The sequence below is a fragment of the Anguilla rostrata genome, chromosome 1, assembly GCF_018555375.3.
Source record: "Anguilla rostrata isolate EN2019 chromosome 1, ASM1855537v3, whole genome shotgun sequence".
Classification (NCBI taxonomy): Eukaryota; Metazoa; Chordata; class Actinopteri; order Anguilliformes; family Anguillidae; genus Anguilla; species Anguilla rostrata.
In genome coordinates this window covers 62,493,466-62,521,091 of record NC_057933.1, presented here as the reverse complement: position 1 = coordinate 62,521,091, position 27,626 = coordinate 62,493,466, and the positions used below count along the sequence as shown (strand labels likewise).

Genomic DNA, 27,626 nt, shown 5'->3' with positions numbered 1-27,626 from the left:
AGCAGGCATTATCGTCACGAGGGCAGTACCAATCTCTATGGACGCTTATTAAGTGGGATAAACCTGCCCTTCAGACACAAGTGGCCAGCCAGCCCCCAAGGATCTCCTGCAGGGTCCTCAGGGTCTGGTCTGTACCCCTCCTCGACCCCCCAATACCCCCCCATCCCCCCAACACACACACACACACACACACACACACACATACACATACACCACTAGGGAAAAGCTAACACCCCCTTGTGCCAAGATAATCACTACATTGTCACAATGTAGGCCTCTCTCTTGCTGGCATGTCGCTGCTAATATTTAGTGTGCATTACAGATCTGAAAATTTCTAGGCGATTACAATTCTGATCAATATGACCACCTTTAGCATACTTTAAACAACAGATTACTTGAACAACAGAGATAAAAAATAAACTATTTTCTTATCATGTTTTTATTTCAAAATGGATCTTAAATTTGGTGAAAGACCAATGCCTTTTAGCCCCTATCATAAAAAGTGTATTTGCAACAATTATGGTATTTTTTAGAATTCTGTTCTCCTTGCATGTATTGTTCTGTGATTTCTAAGCCCACGCATTCCTTTTTAATACCCGTTTTTCTTAAATAGTTTAATTGAATGAGCACATTAAATTAGCTAATTAAATCACGCAGACCTCAAAATATAGGTTATCATTCGCTATCAACAGGTTTTTAAACTGTGGCTTCTCAAATGCTAGTAACAAAACGTATAGTTTACAACGTTGTATAAATATTTTATTTTAAAGTAAATCTGTGTATTCCGGAACTCTTTCGCCAAAGTTGCACATATGGCATTATTTATTTATTTATTTATTTTATTTATTCGTTCGTTCGCTCGTTTGTTTGTTGACATGGACTGGACATTGTTACGGAATATTAGGTAAGAAAAAGTTCATAAATTGAAAAATGTTCAGTCGGCTTAGCAAAGCTTTATCCATCTGTCAAAAAAGCAATAAAAGGGACATATGTTCTCAGAGTGGCGTTCCCCTGTCTATGTGAGCAAAAATAAATAGCATCGGATTAAACGACAATGGTAATTTAATACTTAAATCCGTCAAGTTTTAACCGGTGAACACTCAGAACAAGTGCATAGCGAGATAAGCACCTTCTGTTGAATACTCGCTTCCTCACGTCCACTCAGAAGAAAACATCCGTCAGCAGATGCCCTCGGGTGTAGGATAACAAATTTGTTCTTTCTGAAGCTTGTATAACACCGCGGGAGCCTCATAACAGTGCTGTGTACCCGGCTGTAGCACGCTGTTCTGTCGTAACGAAATTCCCATGATTTCTTTGTTAGTTTACATCCGTGGGATTATCGCCATCCCTCTCAAGTAACAAGCTGCGTCTCGGCGAGGATCTTTGATGTTAAATGAACTTCCAGTTGCAGTCATCTGTAAAATAAAAGAGCAGAAATAGCGAATAAACTGTTAGCACTAGTGGCCAAAAATACGCATTCAAATTCATAGAGATTTCAAAAATTGTCCTGGACGTGTATTTAATCTTTTTGGGATGCGGAACTAAGACTGTTTAGTAGGCTAGTCCGTGCAATTGTTATTGTTGTTGCTTTTTAATTTTTTTTATTTTTTAGATTGAGTTATTTTGTCCTATATTTATTTGAAAATTAGAGAAAGGCTCATTCTAAATCGCTTAGGTTTTATGGATGTAGGCTATACATTATTATTATTAATATTATTATTAGTCGCAGCAGATTGCTGTTGTTGTTAGTGTTCTGGTTGATCTCGTAGTTTAGGCAACTTTTTTTATAATTTACTTTCCCCAAAGATGCACCGTATCATGGTAAAGAGGTAAAGGGGCACGGAGTTTGGGAACGCTGTTTCAGTTGAAGCGGGTCTGAAGTAAAAGCTCTCCCGGCGAAGAGTTCGACAACTTTTATCCAGGTCAAATATTTATTTATTTATTTATTTATTCATCTTCGGGTATGATTTATATTGTGAGCAAGCTAAGTGTATACAATGATGAAAATAATTTAATATATTTACTATTTCATTTAATAAATATTTTCTTCACATCTTTGTGCCATTTCAATTTTGTGGTTAAATGGACTGCATCCCATTGCCATTGTAATGTATTTATTTTGGTATGATTTATTATGTAGTTACAACTGTTGATTGTTGATATTTGACACCCGAACATTCAAGTCACTCGTTTAAAAATCAGTTTACATTTAGCAGACGTGAAAACAAATTTTAAAACAATATTTTTTAAAAACATCATACTCATTACAGCTGCCATGGGCTCCAGCTCTCTAAATATATATATATAAGCTGGAGCCTGTGACAGTTTTACATGTGTATAATGTTTTTAAATGGTTCTACATGTAGAATACGGAATTAGATGGCTATATATTTGTATGATCAGCATGTTGCTGGTTGAATATCTGCTTTTTAAAAATCCTCTTAAAAAAACAACGGATCGCCCTCCTCAGGTAGTAAGTGGTAGCGATGCTACTTATTTTCATGCACGCAAATGTAAAGATGGCAAGCGTTTTTAGTAAGGGGTGCGTTCAATCTAACAGCAATGTTAATGTATTTTAAAATTGATCCTTAAATTCAAACGAATATAACCAAGATGCAATTATTTTGCTGAAAAATTCCCCACGCTGTCACTGAAATTAACTAAAACATTGTATATTTCATTTGTCAGATTCAGTGACAAAATTAAATGTCCAATTAAAAATGCACTCTGGTTAAGGCGAAAATGATTTAGATGTAGGTTTTTAATGCTCGTAATGCATAAAATTATGACAGCTTTAATTTGGAAATAGTTTCCTTTTGTTGATGTAAATGTAGGCTATTTATTAATAACCGACCTGGTCGTGGTCATGAAGGCGAATCTCGACCAGAACCTCTCAGGAGGTTCTGTTACGTACAGAACATCTGGAATTTACATTCCTGTAAGCCTTCATCATTAGAAAATTAGGATTAGTTCTCAGCTATCAATTCAGAACAAAGCAGTAGCCTATTTCTGATGAACATGACAGCGGCTGTCTCCAGTCCTGTCTCTTCTTCAGTTAGATTCATGCGTGTCTTCCTAATAACCGCTAGAGGGCAGCCTTGTAGTGCTAACTCTCACAAATGGAAAACCGGCCACACACTGAAGGGCCCCAAAATCACATTTTGATGTGCGGGCTACTCAATTATGGTGATAGCAAAAATCCTTTCCCGTCAACTCAACTAAACAGCTAAGTTATCTAGTCTGTTTTCTGTTGTTACCAACGTGTTAATAAAATCAGATGTAGGCCATTTATTTAGCGGCTTTAACTGTTGGCTGTTTGCTTTCTTGTAGCCAGATAGGCTACAATTTAAATCAATTTCTAGCTGAACTGAAAATAAAGGTAAATATAATGCATTTTCAGTAACACACTTCGTTGTCTTGGAAATTAGCTGGACAATCTACTCCGCTAGGCCCAGGTGGTGTGAATTCGAACAAAGGACAGCAGCATGAAGTTCAACGTGCCGAGTTGGAAATGAAACATCAAAAGTGGTGTGAAACAAAGGTTGACTCCTTTGCGATTGGTGGAAAAAAGATGACCCACCTTGATCTTTATTAACCCTTTAAGGTGTAAGATTACAAATATGTGACTGGAAAATGATTAACTGTGAACGTTCTAATTCTGATGTAACAATCTACTGGTCACTGAAAGCAATGGAGCTCTTTGAATTTGAATTTGGGGGCATTCCAAAAAATCTACTTTTCAAATGGTAAACCTATGGTTACCTTAGGTGAATCTTAGTGTTCTGTCACCATGTAGGTCTACCTTCCACCAGGTCATATTGTTCTAGGCCTACTAGACCATATACTTCAGCTTGGTGCCCTCGTGCATAACGTGACTACTTCTCAGAATACGGACTGTAACCAACGAGTATTCTTTAGACTAAAGAATCTTTGGACGGAATAATCTGTGGTTTAACCATGGCAGTCCTCCTAGAAACTGTTGCTTAGCAACAGGTTCTGATTAGGGACCAAATGAAAGTGGTGGGAGGGACTCCAAAATAATTATATTTTACACATACTGATCACAAGGTCCATTCCTTTACACACGAGGATTGTACAAATAAGAGGTTGCAATATCACAGTCATACGACATAACAATTAACGGTTCAATCAGAGTGAACTCTTAAAAATGCATAGAAATTACATAGGCTAGGCTACGTGGAGTCCAACTTTTCCTGATCATGCTACTGCCCACCTGTCAAATGCATTTGTCTTGGCTATAGGTTACCACTTCAACATAGATGAAAATATTTTTATCTTCCTTCAACTTAAATGTACTCTTTTGTTTTAATTTTTATTATTATTATTATTATTATTATTATTATTATTATTATTATTACTGGGATTTCATTAAATTTGCCAGCTTTATAAACGGCAATTAGAGTTTAACACAATTTGATCTAATGGTGGCACTATGACTCTTGGCCTTTTGGAAAACAACATTTACTTCAAGACATTACTTTGTCAGCTTTCCTTGGTCAGTCTTCTAGAAGGAAGTAAGAAGGCAGTAAGCCATTCAATTTGCATAACAAACAAATTGTGTCCAGATTTCACGTTTTTTTTGAGCCATTGAATTTGGCCTATTTTAGCACAACACTTAAAACCATTTTATTTGCAATGTTCACTAATTTAATTTTGGAAGCTTCTCTTTAACATTTATCAGTGTGAAATGTAGGACACTTTCTGTTGTAATGCATTAAAAAATGTTTGCTTCAAATCAGTGAATTTGAAAAAACAAAAAAAGAAATCACAATTGCTATATATAGGCCTAGTATGTTAACATTCCAGTGGCATCTCCCTACAGAATACCACAACTATAGACCAGAAGACAGTAAAGGGATGAATTGAATTTACAAGCTCTGAACAAGTCGACAACGTTATACACTTAATTAAAACATCATCACTACATCATCAGCATCATTACCATTTGCATTGTTGATGCTAATATAATAATTTGCAGTGTCTGCAGGTTTATGTGGTTTCCTTCATGTGGTTTCCTTTCAGTCTGTCTTTTCTTTCAGGTTAGGTCTTTAAGTACACAGACACAGAAGAAGCCAGCAGACACTGTGGCCCACCAGGTTTTGAATTTGAGATCCCTGCTGCAAATAGACTTGCATATGTGGTTGGATTTACATTTCATCAGATTTATAATTTTTGATGAATGATGACCTTCACATGGAGATGGCTATAAAGCCAAGCGAATGTCCATCTGTTCCACTATTACAATTCATGCAAGAATGAGTCATTTAATTTCTCAAAATGTCATATTAAAACACGGAATACTGTTGAAATAGATTCTTAATCTTTTTGTCAACCCAGCTGGTTGTCTCCACTTTTTAATTTCCATCAATGAATATGTTATTTTGAATACTATAGGGGTCATCAGTCAGCACCATTAAAGCATTTACGCTTTTTCCCCTTTTTCTTCCCAGATCGGAATACCCAATCATGCTCATGCTGCAACTCTCATGGTAGCCTTCATTGTCGAATCCGCAGCGCACAGACAAGCATTCCCTGAAGCACATGGCATCAGCCACCACTTCTTATCACATCGCGGTTCGCAGGTCTGGCTCACACAGACGTGAGTTGGGGGAACACACTCCATGTGCAGCCCAACAGACCAACTTGCGGGTGCCTGAATGACCAGCTGGGGTCGCTGGTGAACGCTCAGGCACTGTCATCACAGCCAACTCAAACTATCAGAAAGCCAATTGTAGCCTACATCACCCTGGAGGGCTGCTGGCCACAGTCTGCACTGGCACTGTCCAGATTAGATACATGACAGTGGAGCCCATCCATGCACTGGAACAGTGCTGTAACAGGATGCACCACCTAGTAGCCCTTAAAATGCATGTTATTGTCAATGCTATACTACAGTGCAACTAAATTATTTGTGGATATTGGAGATTATGTGCCTGTAGGCCATTTTTCTAATTACCATGCACTATAAATTGTATATATGATGGTGGCAATGAAGGCTCCACTGAAGGTTTGGTCAGTCTGTTGTGCTGACTGTATTATACAGAGTACTGAGTCAGAGACAAATAGACAGTCTATGTCTTTTGCCTTTGCTGAATTGAAATAAAAGGCTGATTCTTTCATAAATAGACAAATCTGTTTTCTTTCTTTTAAAATATATGCACCAAGCCACCAAAATATTGATTATGGCCATCCTTTAACACATCCTGTTTATATTCAGGACTAATGGTTTTGTGATATTTGTGTGTCTATTTTGATACATTTTAACATGGATATTTATATATCAATATTACAAGCCTTATTTCTGTTTCACTGCCAATTGCCACCATTTGCAATATATTTCTTGACCACCTTTTCCAGTCGTCAGGACTCCCCTATTGGCTCTGGGTTGTCAGATTGTTCAAATCCCCGTTATCTGAGCTGCATGGAAATTTAGTTGTAGGATAAAATTAGCTGTTACAATAACATTTTAATGTATTGATCGTGGGTGCAGCTTTAAGTGGAAGGATATAGGCCAGGGCTTTTGACATTCTACACAGACTGTATTTTAAAATATTTTTGTTGCATTGTACTTCGCACAGAAAATAGTTATTTTCTGAGGAGAGATAGATGAGTATTGCAGAATTTAGAATGTAGCCTAAAGTAGGTAAGCAAAAATTACCTCCGTAAAATCCATGAGCACTGTCAGAGCAGGCTACGAGCTCCCTAGCTCTGCTCCCTAGGTAACCCGGCGTGGATACCGATGGGATAACCGACAACAACACGGCTCACCACTCAGTGACACTTTCAAGAAAAAGATACCCGCCCTCTTCTTTCATTTTGCCCAACCCCCACAAAATAAAAATTCCGCCCTTAACGCTCCTTCTCAACCAAACATGATTACGACGTACCGCCGTTTCTCTCTGCATCATGGGAACAGTAGTCCTTTATATCTGGGCACATTGAAAGGGAAAGTCCTAACCAAATACAATTCCCATATAGACGTTCGCACATGTTACCAGGCTAAATAAATTGGAGGGAGGGATGTCTGTTAGCTGAAATTGTACAAAAAGCTTTGTTTTGGCTGTGTGGCAATATGACATATATATGGCATCTGTGTGTATGCTGTCACTACAATTGTACACACCACTCGCTACTACATAAGTATAAAATCGCAGCAATAAAAGATAGTTATATGCTCATAGCCTAAAGCTTCAAATGGGTGTTGCCGTTCGAGTGTAGCGAGTCAGATGTGGTAGGTGGGTCTTCATATGGATACAGTAACTGAAACTTACTGTTGGATATATATTATATCAACATACATTGGTTTAAATACAAAAAACGGAAGCGTAAAAGAAGTGTGTCTCCAGCCTGGAAGCTGTCGCGGCCGGATACGTTTTGCCCTATATTATTTTGGGGTTGGATCGTGAGCTGCATTTGGCACCGCCCTTCCTGGCAGGAGGGACCTTAGGCAGAGAGAGGAATCTGATTATAGCGGCCGGAGGAGCTACGCCACAGCCCAGCAGCAGCCATTCGTGGAAAAATAGGCCGTCCTTCTGTGAGCTTCAGACTGCCTCTGATTCCACATCGTCCGGCCTTTTTTCGTGAACTAGCTACTCCTCTCCGTTTTTATTAATGCGAGATGAGTGGTACGTTAGCCTCCTCCCATCCGTCTCCACCCCTCCCTCTCTCCGCATTCCCCTCATTTAAAAAGTATTTTTATTTAGCTCGCTAAGAAATACTTTTCTTAATGAATATTAAAATTATCTGTTTGTTTTTGTTGTGTCAGGAAGATGTAGCATATTGGGGGTGTTAGCTTACTTAATATACATGGGGTTATTTGTTATATAGGCTATTCAGCTTGCTAGTGCGAAATTATTGATTGTTAGGTAGCCAGCGATCCATATTAAGTTAAAACATTTTATTATCCTGCATTGACACGAAGATAATGCGTCCTTTATTTTACAGAAAACATTGCATTTTTTGCAGATCAAAAGAAGGAAGCGATGGCGACAGAGGGAGGAAAATCATCTGGTGGTGGTGATTATGGTAATAAAGGCAAAACTTCTGGATCACAGGTAGCTAACACCGTTATTATTGTTACCATTGTTAGAACTCGCTATCGGTTCTCTTACATTGTAGATACAATTATGAGTACTTCCTGCTTTCCTCTTCGGTACAAATGAGTGAGGTAGCTATCATGACATGGTTTTAAGACTACAGCATGCATGTGGTAGTCTGTAGATACAGTATTTGATGAGAATAAGCTTACGATTGAATTCTGTACCGCGTTTTTCTAACAATAAAAATGTTACAGTGTGCATGGTGCATACTGGTGCGCTCCTTTGTTTTAACGATTTTTGTTCTCATTAAATAAGCTATATCCAAAGCTAGCAACTGTTATTTCATATTTTACATTTAGATGCCTGTTACAATTAGATGCCTGTGTGGGTGTTAACGTTGATATAGCTTGCCCACCAGCCACAAAGCACGACATCTATGTTTCGACAAATTACCAAACAGTGAACCATTAGAATATGTGAAGTGAAATATGTTTATCATCACCGAGAAATGCTGTTCACACCCACACTCATACCGTAAAACCCGCCCACATTGGCTGTCCGTTTTTTCTGTGGATAGGATGCGCAGCCATCTCCTCTGGCCCTGCTCGCAGCCACATGTAGCAAAATCGGCGGAACTCCAGGCGAGAGTCCGGCTGGCGGACAGCAACAGATCCTTCTCGACCAGAGCCAGGGGTTCCTGCAGCTTCAGAACCAACCCCAGCAACTTGAGCTGGTCACGACGCAGCTGACAGGGAACGGATGGCAGATAGTTTCTGCGTCGCCGAACTCATCTAAAGACAGTACCGCTGGAGTTACAGTTACAGGCACCACAACTAACACCAATGACAACACCTCGACGAGGAAATTTAAAGCCCTCGGTTCAAACAATGCGCCTGTCGGACAACAACAGCTTCAAGTCATTCAGGTGCAGAACGTGCAAAATGCGACGGGCAGCATTCAGTATCAGGTGGTACCTCAAATTCAGACTGTGGACGGCCAGCAAATTCAGATCAGTCCAGCAAACCCTTCTGCTCTCAATGTACAATCGGAACAGATTCAACTAATTCCTGCCGGGAATAACCAGGCAATCCTCGCGACCCCGAACAGGGCTGGTTCGGCAAACATTGTCACGCAGAATGTGGGGAACCAGGCGATCCCTCTTCAAATTAGACCGGGAATGTCCTTCCCTGTGCAACTACAGGCAATCTCGGGCGCTCAGACTCAAGTGGTGACCACGTTGCCCGTTAACATAGGCGGAGTTACTCTGGCTTTGCCTGTGATCAACAACGTGGCCGCGGGAGGAGGGTCAGTTCAGCTGGTTCAGCCCACTGACGGCGGAGTTTCCAACGGCAACCAGCTTGTGTCCACGCCCATCTCCACTGCTGGCAGCACTGTGGTGGAATCCCCGGTCACTTCCACCTGTGCTGTGACCACTGTTAACGATTCACTGGTAGTGACCTCGCCAGAAGGCGGGCAGTTCAGTACTGCCCCTTCCACTTCTGATAGCGCAGCGGAGCCAGAGTCGCAGAGCGTCCTTTCCTCGGATTGCGAATCTCAGAGTTCCAGTCAAGTTCAGACAAACGGAGTGCAGTCTGTACAGGAGCAACAGGGTCAGATCCAGCACGTGCAGATTGTGGGGCAGCCTGTTCTGCAGCAGATCCAAATTCACCCGGCCCAGCAGCAGCTGATACAGGGGCTTCCTCAGCAGGCAATACAGCTCCAACCAGGACAGACTGTACAGGCGCTACAACCACAGTCCCTTCAGAACGTGCAGCTGCAGGCGGTCCAAAGCCCGACTCAAGTTTTCATTCGCGCGCCCACGCTTACTCCTTCAGGCCAGATCAGCTGGCAGACAGTGCAAGTCCAAAACATTCAAGGCCTTCCGAACCTGCAGGTTCAAAATGCCGGAGTGCCGCAGCAGCTCACTTTGACTCCTGTAACCTCAAACGCCAGCGGTGCTACGTTCGCCCAAATTGCTCCTATTACGCTGGGCGGTACTCCCATCACGCTCAACGCTGCGCAGTTCACCTCGGTGCCAAACATTCAGACTGTCAACATTGCTAACCTCGGTGCTGCGGGAGTTCAATTTCAGGGAGTCCCTCTTACTATCACGGGGGTGCAAGGTGAGTCATTCCTTGAACTCTTATGACCTCAGTGACGTTTTTATTTATGATTTGATAATCTGCTTTGCGAGAGAGAGATCATATAGCCATTTTAGGGATTTTGCATCTGCAGCAGTAAAATGTCAGTTTTTAGTTGTAGATTATCAGTGCAGCTCTACATATAGAAGTTACCATAAGTCTGGCAGAATGTGGCTTGTTTGATTGAAAAGAATGCTTACAGACAAATGTTTCAGCTTAAAATATAAAAAAAGCATTTGTTATCTTGCACTCTAGTTAAGCTTAAACTACAAAATATTTCCTATTCATTCTGTTTATTAAATCCCAATATATGAAAATCATTGATCTGATAATTATTATGAAGATGAGGTCATTTCTAAAGTAGAGATTGGGGATAAATGTAAAGAATACATGTTTTATCACACACACAGTCTTTTGATGGATTTTCCTTTCTATAGCCTTCCTTTTAGGACAGGTAACCAAGGTATTTTATGATTTACCTTTGCATTGCAATGTTAGGAGATGTTTTAAACATTTACATTATCAGGTTTGTTATGTGTGGTAAGCATGATGTCAGCTGCTCATTGTGACGCCAGAACCTATTTGATAGGTTTTAGGGCATAAAGTTCGATTTGTGTGACAGCCTTCAGAATTATATCAGAAAAAACAGATTTATTCTGAACAGGTAAATAACCACTTAAAATATCTTATCAAAGAAAATATCTACTGTCCTTTGGGTACTTGGAGTATGCACTTCTGAATTAGGAAGTGTCTTGCTGATAAGCAGAATGTCTTACCTTCTTTGTGGAAGATCTACTGAAAAGTTTCCTTAAATTTTTACCTGTCCTTTTTGCCCTGTTTAGCTAGAGACAACTCCTGATAGCTCTATAATTATGGTTGAGGTACTGCAGTCTTGAAAGCGGAGTAATGGTTCATATTTCCTTCACTCACTGGAAATGTGTGGGTGTAAAAACATGGTGGCAGATTATGTATATGTGGCTACTATTTGTGGCACTGCACAAAATATATTTATGTTAAGTTCATTTCAGAAGCAAAGTAATCATTGACACAATGAGTCTCATGTACCACAGACATAAAGTGGCAGATACTTTTTAGTATCTATCATCAAGTTTGTTTACCTCTCAAAGTGGTTTACCTCTCCCAGGCCAGCAGCAGGGCCAGGATGCAGTTAAGATGCAGCCCACGCCAGTGACTGTTGCCATGGGCAACATTGCAAATGCAGCCCTGAGTGGCGTGAGCCCTGAGCAGATGGCCCAGGTCCAGATGCAGCAGAACCAAACCACTTCAGATCAGGAAGGGCAGCCCAGCAAGAGGCTCCGGCGGGTCGCCTGCTCGTGCCCGAACTGCCGGGATGGGGAAGGCAGGCGAGTACACCCAACTCTGACACGGAGAAGCGGATCTATGTCACAGTTTTTAAAAAAAAACACATTTTTATCCGATAGCAAGAAGAAACGCAGCTGTCCCAAATGTCAATTGTGTTGTGTGAGACACATTCATGCAAAATATTTCCTCTACCTGCCATCCAGTTTTGTTCGTTTTTGACATTTGTGATGTGTGAGGGAGACAGAGTTTGGCAGTAGTTATGAAGAAATACAGGAAGGCCTACCCCAGTCATCCTGTTAAGGCTCTGTTATAGTATGTGGATGGGTCCCATGGCCTGGTATTGAACCTGGCCTGTGCCAGTGAGGGCTGTGGTGGGCAGAGTGGATGATGCGTCATTGGCTGTTGTGTCTGTCTGGAAGGGATGGATCTCATTTGGATGGGTCTCCTTTTCTCATCGTTTACCAGCAGCCCCCTCAAATCAGTTTGGCATCTGCAGTCTGCCTGCACACACAAGTGTCCTCTGATTCAACGTCTGTCACAGGACTGTGGTGTTAAGCGACGGCTTGATATTGCATGTTTTAGAGAAGAGTGCATGCTTGTGTGGATTCTCAGTTGGGTTCCAGTAATGTGCATGTACACACACACACAAATTGAGCTTTTCTAAATTGGGATAAACTAAGGAAAAAAGAGCCCCAGTGGTTGAAAACTAAAAATAAATTTTCTGTTCAGGGAATAATGTGGAAATAATTTTTTGTTGAATTAATCCGTGTAGAATAAAATAATACAGAGGCTCTGTTGCTTCTGAGTGCTGCAGTATAAAGTACTTTAAATGAGTGCACAAAAAGACTTATGAAAACATGGATGCCTGTGTTGATTATATTTTCATTTCAAGAACTTAAAATGGTTGCTCGGCAACAAGGGTACCTGTGAGAAATAATAAGCTAGTCAATATTGCACTGGCTAACCTTAATATCATAGTGAGATTTTAGCTCATGGTCTGATACTTGAAGCAGGCAATTCCTAGCCACCAAAGGACTTTCACTGTATGTTCAAGGTCAGGTCTGACATTCCAGAGAACCAGTGATTTCTTTTGCATGCAGATGAGTTTACAGTACATATTATGAAATTTACACGTCCCGGTGATATAAATATCTAAGCAGCATCAGCTCTAAATTGATGTCTGGTGCCACTAGTGTTGTTGGCAGACATCAGAAGTGTAGATGCCCCATGACCTGCTACCAAACAGCAAGCCAGCTTTGGAGGACAACCCTGTACCCTGTAACAGCAGAAGAAAACTGTATATCAGAAAATAGTTTTTTTTTTTTTTTTTTTTTTTGGAGTTGCCAAATTTTATGAGCTTGGTGCACTTTAATGAGCTTTGGGGGTTGGGGTTGTAATGCTATACATGTTTGTTGTTTTGTTTCACACACATTTTCCTTAGAAAAAAATATTAACATGAAAACACTTACTGTATTGCACTTAACAGTCAGCCAAAAATCTTTTTTCCTCTTTGAAGAGGTTAACTTTTGAAGTTGTTTACAGCCGTTGGGAGCTTTTAGCATTGGTGTGTGCATGGAGGTTTTCCACTTGTACTTATTGGGTGTTTTCTGCCAGGAACAACAGCGAGCCAGGGAAAAAGAAACAGCACATCTGTCACATTGAGGGCTGCGGGAAGGTTTATGGGAAGACATCACACCTGCGGGCACACCTGCGCTGGCATACGGGCGAACGACCCTTTGTGTGCAACTGGATCTTCTGTGGCAAGCGGTTCACCAGGAGCGACGAGCTGCAGCGACATCGCCGGACACATACAGGTGAGAAAGACACGGACACACACAAGTGTGGCAGGAGGGATGGCGAAATAGAGCTTTGGAATGCTACATGTTTGCATGTGAAAAAAACAGTAGACACCACACAGAAAATGCGGTTTGGTTATTATATTTTAGTTTTTTAATTTTTTGACTTTGACTTCCTGTTCAGGCAACTAGCTTGAGCTAGCTTGTGGTTAGCCTTTATTGATCACTGTTGTATGAGGCAGGATCCATAGGGAGTACAAGCTAATATTTCTGGCCAACAAAAAGAGGTCTTTAATATTACTGCTTCAATCAAAAGTTCAAAGTGAAACCAGTTAATAATAGTAGTAATAATAACAACAATGCCTTACATTTGTATAGCACTTTTCTCACGCTCAAAGCGATTTACAGTGATGAGTGGAAAACTCTCCTCGACCACCAACAATGTGTAGCACCAACTTGTGTGATTCAGGGCAGCCATTCTGCGTCTCTTGACCACTGATTCCATGCAATCTAATTGCCCTCTTGGTATTAAATTACATCATAAGTATTTGGAATTGTTTGATGCTGCCTAAACTAAGTGGAATAATGGGTCAGCATTTACATGATTATAGCCTGAAATGGCAATCTTCAGAAGCTGTTTAAACCACTAACCAATAATTTGGGTCTTTTAAATTATAAGAAAGGATTAGCAAAAATATTGTCCAGAAAAAATATTGACCTGCCTGTCAGTCAGAATTCTGAGACTTTGATTCGACTGACAAAAATGAGTGTGCGAAATTACAAGAAGAGGCTTGTGGACCAATGTTCCAAAAAAAGAAATGTAAATGATGGAATACTTGGCAGTGCTTTTAATGCCTTCCAGGTGCTAGGTCCTACAATTATTGATGGAGTATTGGGAAAATGTCAGATTTGCAGTCACGAAAATAGTCTTTAGATCACATTCAATTCCAGTTAAGGAATAACTTTTGTCCTCAAACACTTACTTCAGGTTAACCTGATGTTGTTAGTAATCACTATATTAATGTTGTTTGAACATTTTTGGTTACCCAGCCTAGTCATAGGGGTGCGCACAGGTACGCATGACAGGGGCGTACATTTGGGAATGAGACCTGGACACCCCTGAACGATAGAGGATAAATGCATGTGAAATCCTTATGAGAAAGTGTATGTTTCAGATCATTGGAGCTGAACAGGGGACCATACCACATGTGGGATTCAGGCCCACAACATCCTAAGAGCATGTTACTCTTTTTACAGAGGTGTTTTGATGTGTGTAATGGAAACACTGTGACTGTTTTCTTCTCAATAACAGGTGAGAAGAGGTTTGAATGTCCAGAATGCTCTAAGAGGTTTATGAGGAGCGACCACCTCTCCAAGCACATTAAAACACACCAGAACAAAAAAGGTGGTGCAGCCCTGACCATAGTCACCACGGAAGACATGGAGGCCACTGTAAACGAGGTTCTAGGGTCACCAAGGATTGTTACTGTGGCATCCCTCTCCCAAGATTCCAACCCAGCCACGCCTGCCACTTCCAATAACATGGAGGAGTTCTGAGATACCACCCCCAGCCCACCCCAGGGTACTAATTGACATTTTGCACTTAATGGTTGCATACCTTTCTTGATATAAAATGGACTGAACAAACAGACATACCTGCACATCAGAATTATTATTTTGTATGAACAGTCAAGGGTTATGAAATTTACTGTGCTTGAAAAAGAGCTATTTATTAAATCACAAAAGATGTCTATTCTTAGTCTAATAAGCACAAAGAGAAGGTTTAAGGATAAAGAGTAATGCTACTAGAAACAGTAATTATGGAAAAAACAGTAAATCTATTTCTATGCACAGAATGTATTTCTACTTTTGATTTCTGTTAAAAAAGATTTCAGTTTTATGTCTACGGGACAAATAGTGCAGTAAATCTGACCATAGTTCACGTTGAATGGTTCAGGTATAGAAGGGCAGTGAAACAGTTTAACATACCTGAAGGACAGATTAAAGTTATACATAACTACAGACAAGCTAGATTTTACTATTCAGTCTAAGCCATGGGAATTAGTGTGATAAATATTGATGTCCTATGTGAATGAAATCTGATTTTACTCTCTTCTAAAAGAATGAAAATGTATCTAAACACTCAGGCCTATTTTCAGTTTAACCACAGTGCACTTTGTCATTAACCTTGAGCAGTAACATTGAACAATTGCTACCTTTTTCATTACTAAGACAGAATCATGTTCTGAATGGTCAATGAAATTTCTGAAAATTAATATAATGGAAACATATGCAGAACATTGTTATTTAAATTGTATAGAGAAAGCACATTGTGGTTTAATTGAATTTATGGTTTTGTCCTTCAGAGAAATTATGAGTATGCAGCTCTAAAAGAATGCAAAATATATTTGATTTGAATCTCTTTTTATTGAGGTGGTTAAGTAATTATTTTTTTCCTATTTATTTGAGGAAATGTTCACATTTAAAACAAGAAGCACATATTAAACTGAATTTACTAACAATGCGCTTACATTTCCAGAATCACTGATGTCTGAATGATTTTAAAAATAGCTGTCTACTACTTGATACATTTAGAGAAAGTGATACTATTAAAGACAATCTTCTTGGAATCATGTTTACATTATTACATTTTGTTATTGTTATATAAAAACATGCTCTCTTTTTGTCTTAAAGAGCTAAGTAAAATATATGTATATGTCTATGGATACATATGAAAATATGAATACATGCATACACATATATGTGTACATTTTAGTTACATCCTTGTTGAGCTACTCAATGACTTGGTGTATACTACAATGCCTTAATATATTCTGCAAAAACAGGTTCAATCACGGCTCCCCAACTTGCAGAAGGGGCCTTCTTATAGCTAATTCTTGTGAGGTAGCTTTCCAAGTCCACTACTGTGTCTTCTAAGAGATGTTGTATAGTGCCCAATTCTTAAAGAAACTGCAGCTAAACCACATCCTTGGATGCCCAAGGGCACAGGAGTGCAATAATGTACTGTACATTGGAGTAAACTTTTTAAAAGTTTTTTTTCCCCTTCCTTTCATTTTTTCCTGTTCCAATTTTAATGCCATGTGTCTTGCTTTGTTGTAGAGTGGTTCATTTAGTAATTTTGATGTTATGAAATATTGTCCTAGTGTTGTTCTAGGTGTTGGATATCTTTTTCAGTTTCGTTTATATTCTGGCAGCAGTAAATGCCTGTATATTTGCTCATTTATTTATTTACTTATTTTAAGGTTTACATTTGCAAATTGAAGAGGCTATAGTGTGTAGTAGGCTATGAATTCAGGAGGTCATGTGCAGCATGTTTCCTTTCTGCTTATTGTAATGATTTGTATTATTTTAAACATTGTGGTCTTTTTATATGTGTCACAGCATCTCAATTTGTCAAAGTTTTTCAGTACCAATGTTGTTTTAAAGTAAGAATAATTGATACCAAACAATTGAAAAAAGTTTTTGGGTAACATTTTGTGTGACAAATGATTTTGTTTAATATTTTCTAGTGGCATCTCATTTGTAAATCTTTTTTATAAAACATTTATTTGTGTCCCCATGATGTTTAATAATGTATTTTTGCCAGGCATGCCTCAAAGGCTGCAGTCTATTGACATTTTTAAACCAATAAATTTGTACAAATGTGTTTTGTGAATTAAAAAAATTAAAAGGTTGTCTGCATAACACAAAGTGACAAGGTAAATAAATATGTAATTCTCTTGTATTCTTCTGTTTTGTTGGATTGTTTGTTACATCTGTACTAATTGTTGTGCCTGGCATCCATTATATGTAATAATTATAAAGTGAACATATTATTATTTTTTATTAATGCAATATTATTGAAATTCTAACATCAAAATGTCTCCCGATAAAGTTTTGCATGTACACAGTTTTTGAACCTATATACGGAGTGTGACTTGTTCCACGTTTGTCCCAGATTTACAGGGGCCATACAGCACCTGGGATCCAAAGTAGCAGTGACACTCGTCACATACATTTGGGAATCATGGCTAATCACTAATGGAACTAGTTAGCTCACTGTATGATACAATTTAGTGTGTGAAACAGTAATGGTGAGGGCTACAGTATTGGACATTTCATACAAATCTGATGTGCCTTGTGATGGAATTTAGACTGTCAAAGCAGGGGTAAGGGTCATGATTACCCATGCTGTCTCACATGAAACGGCTCTGTATGCAGCATTTGCCTTTCTAACGAAGTAACTTAGCAATATAACAGTAGAGTTTGCGATTGCCACGTGAAGAATAAAACATGAGGGAAAATGGTAAAGAGGGTTTCCTGTGAACCATCAGGTTTTCACAGGTTGATGTTTTATTTGGGTGACTGCATGGTGCGCCCTCTTCCCTAGGCATGACGAGATAAAGCCAAATGGTTACACTCGTCACCAAGGAAACAACACGCTACTCCGCCCCCAAACCTACTCAGGATCTTTGCTTTTAAGAGAGCTCGTGCACAGCACCGGAGTTCGCAGCTACAATCCTGGTGCAAAAATGTGTATTGTCAAAGTAAAGCGGTGATTAATAGCCTTGTATCGTAGGTTTTTAAATGCAATGTTTATTTGGGATGGAGTGAAAATACCAATTGCTAAGAGTTGGTATTTCCTCTTTGCACCCAAGAACTTGATTTACTGAACAAATTATCAAAAACATGTCTGACGAAGAGGAGGACGCTTTCTGTTTTGCAGAAGACGAGAGAGTACAGTTTATTGGAAATAAGCTATGCCTAATTTTAAAACTTAAACCTGAAAGATGGGAGAAATATGTATCCGTGGAGGACAACCAGAAAGTTCTAACGGGCTTTTTTGAAAAGGATGTCAATAAGATGCTGGTCTTTAGTGTCACATCAGCAGGAGTTTTAACTGCTTCCGAAGAAGTAAGTGTAGTGCCTGAAAAATGTTATCAATTAACTTTTCTAACCAGTTTGGCATTAAATCCTGCCTATCACTAACGAAACTGCAATAAGAGCATATTGCTTTTTGAACACTTGCTTTTTGTACTCATTCGGTATCTACGTTTGAATTTTGTTTAGTCAACTTTACGGTAAACCAAGGTTGTCTACTTGTTAAATAAATGTTCCGGTGACATTACTTGGACGATGTGCAACGCGAGTTGTGTGTGCGGTTTGTACCTTTCTTCCTTTAGGTTCCACCTGATTTTAAGAACAGAGGTATGTATATACTCAAGAAGCAACCGACCGTCATTCCCACGGAAAATTACAAGAAATATTTACTTTTTGGGATATTGACACCGGCACTTTTGGAACAGTTATCAAATACCTTGGAGCAGGTAGGCCTCATTCAAAACTTATTTAGGTCAATCATCGTAGGCCTATTCTGTCGACAGAGTATTTCAATGTACTTCAGTCAAAATCATGACTTATGTCTACAATACCACAAATAATCCTCTAAGTCCTTCTTGGATTATTTCATATTGAAATAGAATCAATGTACAAAATTGTTAATATAGAATATTAATATTTTGAGATTGAGATATTTGTGCAATGACGGTAAAAGGATGTGGCTGCCGAGAGCAGACTGCTGGAGTTTTCACAAACCCATGTTTGTGTTTGACAGTTTGCTTTTCATGTTCCATAGGCAACTGATGGACAATAATGTGTTTGTTTTGTCAAGGTCTTTGTGCCAGTTCTGTCAAACACAAGGAATCACAGGACTTGGCCTCAGTTGATATCTCAAGATGTCAGTTGGCACACAGAGAATTTACAGAACAAGGTGCTGGTTGTGAGGGGCCGGTTTTTTGGGAAAACTGTTCTTCCTATTCCCGCTGTAACTTCCAGGATTGAAGGGAACCCACAGACCAGCGTCAATATGTAAGAAATACTTACTGGTTGTAGTAGTGCCAGAATGATGCCTGCAGTCGACTGATAACCATGTGTTTTGGCATTAGTAATGTAAGTTGGTCTACCTCTATTTAATTCAACTGTGATTTATCCTTACCACAGAGAAGCATGTTTAAGCAAATGTTTTATTTTCGTCTCTTACACAACCTTATCAGTTTAGCAGTTGCCAAAAAGTTTTGATAATGTGTTAGAAAAAAATACAACTCTTGTATATTGTACAGAGACTTAAGTTATGAGTAAATGCAAGTGCCTTGTCATACCACACAGGCAAGACAGCTGTGACCGGACAATGGTTCATGCTATTGAGACCATGGTTATCAGCTGGACTCATCAGATCAGAGAGGTTCTGAAAGAAGATTCAGCCAGGCTTCTCCTGAAGGGCCTGGACCCCGGGCCTAGTGCTGAACTGGACTTCTGGAAATCCCGGAAGGAGAATATGCAAAGCATATATGAGCAGGTATATACATCTGGGACAAACAGTTTAATAATGTAAACAGTGCTGTGTGTGTTTGTGTGATAATATGAACAGGTATATATATATATATATATGTGTCTGGCGCAAACTGTTTAAAGATGTAAACAGTGCTGTGTGTGTGTGTGTGTGTGTGTCGTTTTGTTAATTTCAGAAGTTTAAGAACTCATAATGCTGTGTAAGTAATCAAAAGAGTGAAGTATTAGATCAAAGATAAGGATAACAATGCTGTCAGTTTCAAGCTAGATAATGGTTTCCACCTATTCACAAGATGAATGGTTAGCAAATACCGTTTTTGTTTCAGCTTCAAAGCCCTGTTGTCCAGAAGATGAGTAAAATCTTGGAAATGACTGAGAGCAGCTATTACCCAACTTTCAAAACAACAATTCAAGATGTGTTTGATGGTAAGAGAGGCATAGGAATCTCTCTTAGAATGTTCAGACTTTACTGTAGTGTGACGTCCTATATTTCATAGGGGTGACAGTTTCAGATATTAGGTTAGTATGGTTTTCATACATCATCATTATTAATGTATTGTCATAAACATGTAAGAAAGAGGTTTGACGCTGAAATTGCGAAGGCAATTTTAATGGTGGAGACTTGGAAATGCAATTGAAATGCAATTAAAAAGAGTAATTTATATTTTTTTCCATTATATTAATATTACATCATACAAACTCATACAGGTCCTGGTGATTTATGTAGATGTGATGTGTTTAGCTTCACTTGATGTTCCCTTTAGTACCTCTGCAGAGCTAAAATCATAACTGATTTTTGAGTGCTTTAATCTGCAGCTAGTTTTTGAGGCATTTGTCAGGCTAAGATTGTGATTGTGCATCTCAGCCTTGCAGGAGGCCCAGGATGTGGAGCTTCACCTGCGCCCCCTCGGCAGGCTGCTGTCCCGGCTGCAGGAGGAGGAGTTCCCGGGTCTGCAACCTCTTGTTGCACCACTCTTCCACCTGATCTGCCTTGTCTGGACACACTGCAACTCCTACCGCGTGCCCGCACGCATCGTGGTTCTCCTGCAGGAACTCTGCAACCTCTTCATCCAGCAGGTATCTCGCCAGGGACTGCGCTACGTTCATCAGTTTAAGAGAGGGTGGAGATGTGCTTAAAAATCAAAATGGAATGTAATCTAACTACACTGTAGTTTGCACACCTCAACCTCGCTAATGACTGTAGCCGGTTGAGTTCTGGTGGTCTACAGGCACTAGCTGCATAGTCCTCTGGCATGGTAGCTGTAACAGCTGTAACCAATTTTCAGGCTGTAAAGAAGTGGCTGGCCATACACAGCTGCATACATCTGCTTATGTGAAGTGACATTGTTTAGGGTTTTATCGGAGCTATGTCCCTCCCCCAAACAGAGCTATGTCCCTGTTTTTTGTTCAAATGCAATAAGTTTGGAGGCAAAGCATGAACCACGTTTCATGGAGTTTTTTATAGTCCAGATATAGACTTCCTTCTTGCCCCCACCCTCCCCCATGCAGGCCACTGTGTTCCTGTGCCCTGAGAAGCTGCTGAAGACAGAGACGGAAGAAGCCCTCGAGCATGTGCAGGTAGCAGTGGTGCTTTTCCAGTGTGTTAAGGAGACCTTCTGGATGTACCGTGAGAAGCTGCCCAGCTACGTGAACTCTGGAGAGGGGTATCTGCCCTGGGACTTCCCCTCCTCCATGGTGTTTGCACGCTTTGACCACTTCCTGACACGCCTCCTGCAATTGGAGGTGAGGGCTCACCAGCAAAGACCTCACAGTTCAGAAGTGAAATATGCCGCACACCAACATCTGTTTCCTTCATTTAAATTATTTGTGTCTTAAAGGGATAGTTTACTTTCTGGAGTTTTTATTATCATTTTAATTTTTGTGTATGTATTTGATTGACCCAGTTTGTATGTGCAATGAAGGATATTTTAAATGCTTACCAAAGTTTCTCACTGCCTGCTGACTTCACAGTGGCAGGTATGGGGCATTTGTGGGGGGATTAGGGGGAGTTAATTACAGTCACGGGCCAGGGGGGAGGGGGGTTGACAATGCGACCACCACAGGATTTAAAGCAAGAAAATGCACTTCAAGTAACTCCAGTACAGTTTGTACAGCAGCACTATGTTGCCACAGATTGTACCTGTGTTGTGAAAAACACTATAGAATACTACTGTGTTCATATATACTGGCTCTGTAAGCATGACATACTAGCTGTATTTCTGCTTTAAACCCCAAATCTATTAGTGGCTCTGAACCAACCATTGTAAAACTGGCCGGTCATCAGAAACGTATCTGAATAAAAGTCTATAATATAATAATCTATAATATCTTTCATGCCACACAAAAACTGTCTGGATCGATTATACACATTCACTAAAACTGAAATAATCAAAAAACCTCCAGAAGGTGAACTATTCCCTTAAAGACAATCTTGATACTGTGATTAGTATTGTACAATTATTTCATAGTGTAAACCAAAAGAATATTGTACACTGACTTAAACGCACACTCCACTTTGTTGTGTACTAACTTAGCCTTGCCTACATAGATATGCCTGTGTATGTACATATGTGTGTGTGCATATGGATGAGTATTTGTGTCTATGTGCATTCATGGCTTTGTGTATTTGTGTGTGTGTGTGTGTGTGTGTGTGTGTGTGTTTGTTGGGAATGAGGACTTCCAGGACCTGTTGACCATCATGCTAGAGTTCCACAGGTTGGAGAAACTTGAATTTGGAGGGATCAAAGGGAAAGTGTACAGTGAGCAGGTCTCTTCTATGTATGAGGAATTCATGGAGCTTTGCAAGATGTTCAAGTGCAGTGAATACAACCCCTTGGATTACAACAGCCAGGTAATGTGAAGCAAGAATGCTGAAGCGCATGTTCCTCTCCTGCCTAAAAAAATGTTGCTGGTTTGGCTGAAGACCCAACAGCAAACAGCTCTGCCCTGCTGGGCATTTGGCACACACTCAAGTGCAGCTCTTTAGTCTTTGTGCCACATACTGAAATAATAATCTTTTCTCAAATTATACTTTGTATAAATTACATTTTTTTATATGTAGAAAATCAGTGACACTGATGCAAGGGTAGGAGCAATGTTTTAAATAAATTTTGCTAAAATTTTGAATTTGTTTATGACTGGATTATAAAATGGCAGTACCATTGTAATGAAGCTGTTGGGAAGCTTTGTGAATCTTTTGAAATCACTTTTAATGTGATGAGTGGACAGAAGAAATACTGCCAGGTGTCCCTTGAGTCTACATTTTTTTTCTCTTCAAATAGAATGGATGCAAAGAGAATTTTCTTTGAACTGAAGTTCCTATGTGGCTCTTTGGGTGTAGAGTAGTTGATGACTTAAAAGGCTTAAGTCATAGCGTGGGTGCTTGTAAGGATGTTATTGTCTTGCTCTGATAACACTGGCCCGAGGCAGACTTCGGCCCTGTGCTTGTTTACATGAATAACGTATCCTGTAATTAAATGACACTTATACTGCTGCACCTCATGGGCTGCTAGTTTAAGACACCATAGATCAGGCGTGTCTAATCTTATCCGGAAAGTGCCGGTGTGGATGCAGGTTTTATGTTGTAGCCCATTACTACGACACCTAATTCTGATTCTGTCCGTGTTGGGCTAAAACAAAAACGTGCACCCACACCAGCCATTTTTGGATAAGATTGGACACCCCTGCCATATCAGGGATTTATCAGGTGGAAAAGGAGACCAGCAGTACTACTGACCACAAAGATTTGAGTACCCCTGCCTTATATCATGCACTTGAATATCAGCTATGACATCATTAAGGACTTCATGCTGCTGCTGTATCTTGGAACCAGAGAATGTTCCCAACCTGAATGATTTTATACATGTGTAACATACTGTAGCAGTAGAAGTAGAACAGTTTTTGCTGTTGTGTTCACGGTTCCCTTTTTAATGGTATTGAATGATCTTGACCCCATTTTGAGTTTTAGTACATTCATTCTAAAGAAATCAGAAGCCCCTGGTATAACGCCATTAAGATAGCGTATCAGGTGCTGCATACACAGATAAGAGGGGCAATTGTGGTCACACAGTGGTGGACGCCTGCTTGCCAACAGGGAGATAATAGGTTTGTTGCTGGTAACACACTGTTTAATGCTAACAGTTAAAACCAGGCATCTGGCAACAAGGCCCATTTACGATAATTACCCTTGGTCCTACGCACGAATGCGAAATGTGTATCCTGCAGTCAGATGTTTCAGTCATCTGGAGGCCTGCCGCTTCCTGCTGATTGGATTCTGTGGTAGTGTTTCTGTGCTGTTGGGTAGCAGCATGGTGTAGTGGTTTAGGCACTGCTCTTGTAACTTGGTTGCATGTTCAGGGTGGAGCCCTGCTGTGGTACCTCTGAACAAGGTACTTTGATTTGTTTTGTCGAACATCCAGTTGCATAAGTAGATAGTATGTGCACAGTATCGGGTTGCTTCTAATTCATTTCAGTTAATTTGGAAATTAATTGAAATTCAATTAATGAATGAAAAACTCTCAATAAAACACCATGGCTATTCTTAAATTTGTCCTAAATGTATTACTTCATTTCACTGGATTAACTAAATTGAAGTTGACCCCTGCCCTGATGTGAATTATAAGCAGCGGAAGCCTTTCTGGGTGAGGTTCTTCCTCTTCTTTATTTCCGGTAAAATCCTACATGCACAAATTTGTCACAGAGCAGATATAATATGTAGGGACATGTAAACAGGGTTATGGACAGAGACTATCAGCATTATGAAGCATATGAGTCCAAATAAATCCACTTGAGCTTTGAGAATATTGTGTGTTTGGTGTCAGGCTGGGAGTTACTCCTGCTGGCAATGACTTCAAAGCTGGGGATATTAATCCCTTTACCGGATCAGTGACAGAGACTGAGAAGGAGGACCTAATTTAATTACTTCTGCCGAGGGTAGGCCTCAGGGAGTCATCCCATTCACGCATGATTGACGCACTAAGGATATGTATGTGTAGAGGGGTTAGGCATTGTGCAGAGGCAGGGTAGTGTAGAGATGGGCTAAGAGCTTTTACATTTGTGTGGATAGAGTTTAATTATAAGCATTTGAAAGTGAAACTTGGTGAAGGCATTTGATGCATTTCTGTAGGTACACCAGGTAAATGGCCCTCACTTTACATGTCCAGTCAAACAGTTTGAGAACAGATATCTTTAGCCTATTATTACTTAATGAATGTCCGTATTTGCATTATATGTAAAATAAGTATATAAGTATAATATAAGTGAAATGATTGTTGGTGGTTGACTGTGGTCCTGTTTGTTTTCACCCAAAGGAATTTGAGTGTGAATATGAGTGTTTTAAAGAAAAGGTCTTGGACTTTGACCGGCGTTTGGCCACTATTCTGTACCTGGCCTTTCGGGACTGTGCTAGTTTGGAGTCAGCTTTCAAGGTAGGAGCTTTGTTTTCTTTACAGCTTAGTTATATGAAATGGCCATTTTATGGACAAAAATGTAATCTACAAACCAGGCTTTGGAGAACATTCACAGTTTATATGAAAAAAGCTACTGGTTGGATACAGAAGCGCTCCTTCTAATTGAAACATGAAAATAGCAACAGGCCAGTTAGCTTCAGAAAACATTCCTCTAGTAAGCCTGAAATGAGAATTTCCCTGTATAAACCCAGCTGTAATCTCTATGACAGTGATTGCTACAAAGCAAGTCCTTCACTAAGGTATTTGCAAACCACACTTACTTTATTGGATCATTCATCAACTGTGTGGTCTACAGACTTGAATGTCCTTACCATTGTTTGTATAGGAAGGACTAATCGTTGGCTGCTACAGAAACTGTCTGAACATAAAAACACTGTGTTCAGCCAATGAAGACAATCCCATCACAATGCAATAAGTGACAGCACCCCTTTGTCCTTAGTGTCACCTCTAGTCAGTGGCCTTATCATTGAGTCTGTCAGAACAGATTGGTTACAGCAACTCCTGAAAAACAGGATCTTTCTGATTTTTCCATTTCATATCCACATCCCTATATTCTATATTCCCCATTCCCTTCCTGGTCCGCATCTCTGTCCTCTGTTGATTAAAAAATGGCTGAGATTTATGCATACATTGTTACAATTTCCTTGTGTTTTATAATTTGAGTAATATTTCATCTTATTTCGTCTTGTACACATGTTTTTCGGTGTTTTACCTGTTATTTTTCGGTTTTTGTTTATTACTGCCTTACAGTGCTCGTTTATTGTGTCTCATCTCTTCCCCTTTATTTATGCTTCATTCAGTTTTTGTTGTGTATGTTGCATATTGTTTTATGATAATATGGTATTATTTTTGATTGGACAAAGCTGCTGGCCGTGTGTGGACATTTCCTGGAAAGACCCGTCATCAAGGAGATCTTCAGTCCCAATTTCCTGATCTTGCTGCAGCTTTTTGACCAGGAGCTAGGGAGGTGCAAGCACCTGTATGACTCCCATATACAGCAGGTATCAGAAAGTCTAAAATGGCAGGTGTGGGAAATGTCCAGTGTGATGCATAGTCAATAGGTTTTTGGAGAGTAAGAAGATTGTCCACTCAGACCGTTAGTCTGTCCTTGTTTGTTGAGATTCACTTTACGCAACATAACAACAGTTTTTTTCCAAAAGTATTACTTGTTTAGTATTTTTTTGTATTTTCCCTCACTGTGACATCAAAGAATTTGACTGGAAGCACTGAGGGAACTCAGAGTCAATGGGCCATTCATGAAGACCCTACAAGTGTTATATTCACCCAGATAACATCCCCTGAGCTTCCAAAAAATTATTTTAAATCACCCCTGTATCACTGCCACGACAACCATACCGCATTTAATAACATATTTTGTTCAGCATTAGCATGATGTCTGTTGTGTCTTTGCTCTGGTAATGATTCTGAAGCATTTGCTTCAGAAGCTGAATGGTGTGTGCTAGTGCATGGTGTAAAATGCAGTCCACTAATGTTTCCTTTTCTGTAGGTGGAGGGCAGTGTGGGAGTGCTGAGCAAAGATATGCCTCTGGTGTCTGGCTCCTTGAAGTGGGCCAGAATGCTGAAGGAGAGAATCCAGACCCCATGGGCAAACCTCAGTGCTGTGGAGGATGCGTGAGTGTTCATGGCCACACACAATTGTGTTTGTGTGCTTTGTACTCCTCAGGCAAATTGTTATTGTGCTCTTTAGGGACTCAATAAGGCAAATAAAGTAATGTAACTATGCAGAAACAACCAATGTGGACAAACATCACCTTCAATAAATGTCAGTCATAGACATAAAGACACTTACCAAAATCTAAGATAAAGTGACAAGATAAAATTACTAATGAATGGCTATACTATTAGCGGACAGTTCACTATCAATGCAAGTGATTGTGAATATATTGTACATTAGCTTCTGATATTGACTACTACAATACAGCCTTTACTGGCTGAAGTTGTGATTATGCTTATAAATGCACTTAGGTAGCCAGGTCCTTTTCCCAACCAGGACCCTGGAAGGGACACAAATGGAGTTTGTCTACCAGAAGTACATGGAGATGCTGACCCTGCTGGACCAGTATGAGGAGAAAGTCTACTCTAACTGGTGCAATGGTCTGGACCAGGTCTGTCAATTCAACCTGAACCAGGCCCTTATCAGGAGACATGGGTCTACTGGCCTTCTTTCTGTCAACTTTAACCCAGAGGTAATGCTCAAATTATTTACCATTGGTCTGTAAAGAAGGACAAAAAAGTATTTAAGTCAAACTGACATTTTTAGGTTTTATATATGTTTGTTACTTGGTTTTGATAATGCTAACTGATTGATTCAGTTTCATATTATTCGATTGGTGTGTTCTTAGTGATACATTTTAAGCACACAAATTGGATTAAACCCATATTGAAATAAAATAACATAATGTTTGAAGATTACCATTTAGCCATTCAGATGACAAGCATTATCAGCGCAGTGTGGCAAAATACTTCCTG

General features: G+C 39.8%; 2 protein-coding genes and 1 long non-coding RNA gene across 8 annotated transcripts in view; 2 read left to right on the top strand and 1 right to left on the bottom strand.

The window, feature by feature from the left end:
• Positions 1-1,044: 1,044 nt before the first annotated feature.
• LOC135261632 (uncharacterized) lies at positions 1,045-8,729 on the bottom strand. The gene is made up of 2 exons (XR_010332001.1): positions 8,594-8,729; positions 1,045-1,415 (listed from the first exon to the last, which is right to left on the bottom strand). It is a non-coding gene; the product is annotated as an uncharacterized LOC135261632 (long non-coding RNA).
• LOC135261599 (transcription factor Sp4-like) lies at positions 7,311-17,065 on the top strand. Of its 6 annotated transcripts, none has more exons than XM_064348087.1 (6): positions 7,320-7,646; positions 7,966-8,075; positions 8,638-10,183; positions 11,346-11,569; positions 13,152-13,338; positions 14,633-17,065. In XM_064348087.1, exons 1-6 carry the CDS (start codon positions 7,640-7,642, stop codon positions 14,875-14,877), a joined length of 2,319 nt encoding a protein of 772 aa, XP_064204157.1. In that variant the 5' UTR covers positions 7,320-7,639; the 3' UTR covers positions 14,878-17,065. The 6 variants fall into 6 exon arrangements, with proteins under 6 accessions (XP_064204168.1, XP_064204157.1, XP_064204156.1 ...); XM_064348086.1 differs by having other exon boundaries at positions 7,321-7,646; positions 11,346-11,565; positions 13,148-13,338; XM_064348084.1 differs by having other exon boundaries at positions 7,328-7,646; positions 11,346-11,565; positions 13,139-13,338.
• A 701-nt stretch (positions 17,066-17,766) lies between these two features.
• The window catches only part of si:dkey-233k19.3 (dynein axonemal heavy chain 11), a 73,952-nt gene continuing 64,092 nt past the window's right edge, over positions 17,767-27,626 (top strand). Inside the window, exons 1-12 of the mRNA XM_064348051.1 lie at positions 17,767-18,234; positions 18,504-18,647; positions 18,992-19,188; positions 19,486-19,675; positions 19,995-20,094; positions 20,534-20,745; positions 21,178-21,411; positions 22,352-22,519; positions 24,978-25,094; positions 26,000-26,137; positions 26,644-26,768; positions 27,148-27,343. Of these exons, the coding sequence (XP_064204121.1) occupies positions 18,010-18,234; positions 18,504-18,647; positions 18,992-19,188; positions 19,486-19,675; positions 19,995-20,094; positions 20,534-20,745; positions 21,178-21,411; positions 22,352-22,519; positions 24,978-25,094; positions 26,000-26,137; positions 26,644-26,768; positions 27,148-27,343 (2,046 nt within the window). The 5' untranslated portion in view covers positions 17,767-18,009. The remainder of the gene's footprint in view (positions 18,235-18,503; positions 18,648-18,991; positions 19,189-19,485; positions 19,676-19,994; positions 20,095-20,533; positions 20,746-21,177; positions 21,412-22,351; positions 22,520-24,977; positions 25,095-25,999; positions 26,138-26,643; positions 26,769-27,147; positions 27,344-27,626) is intronic.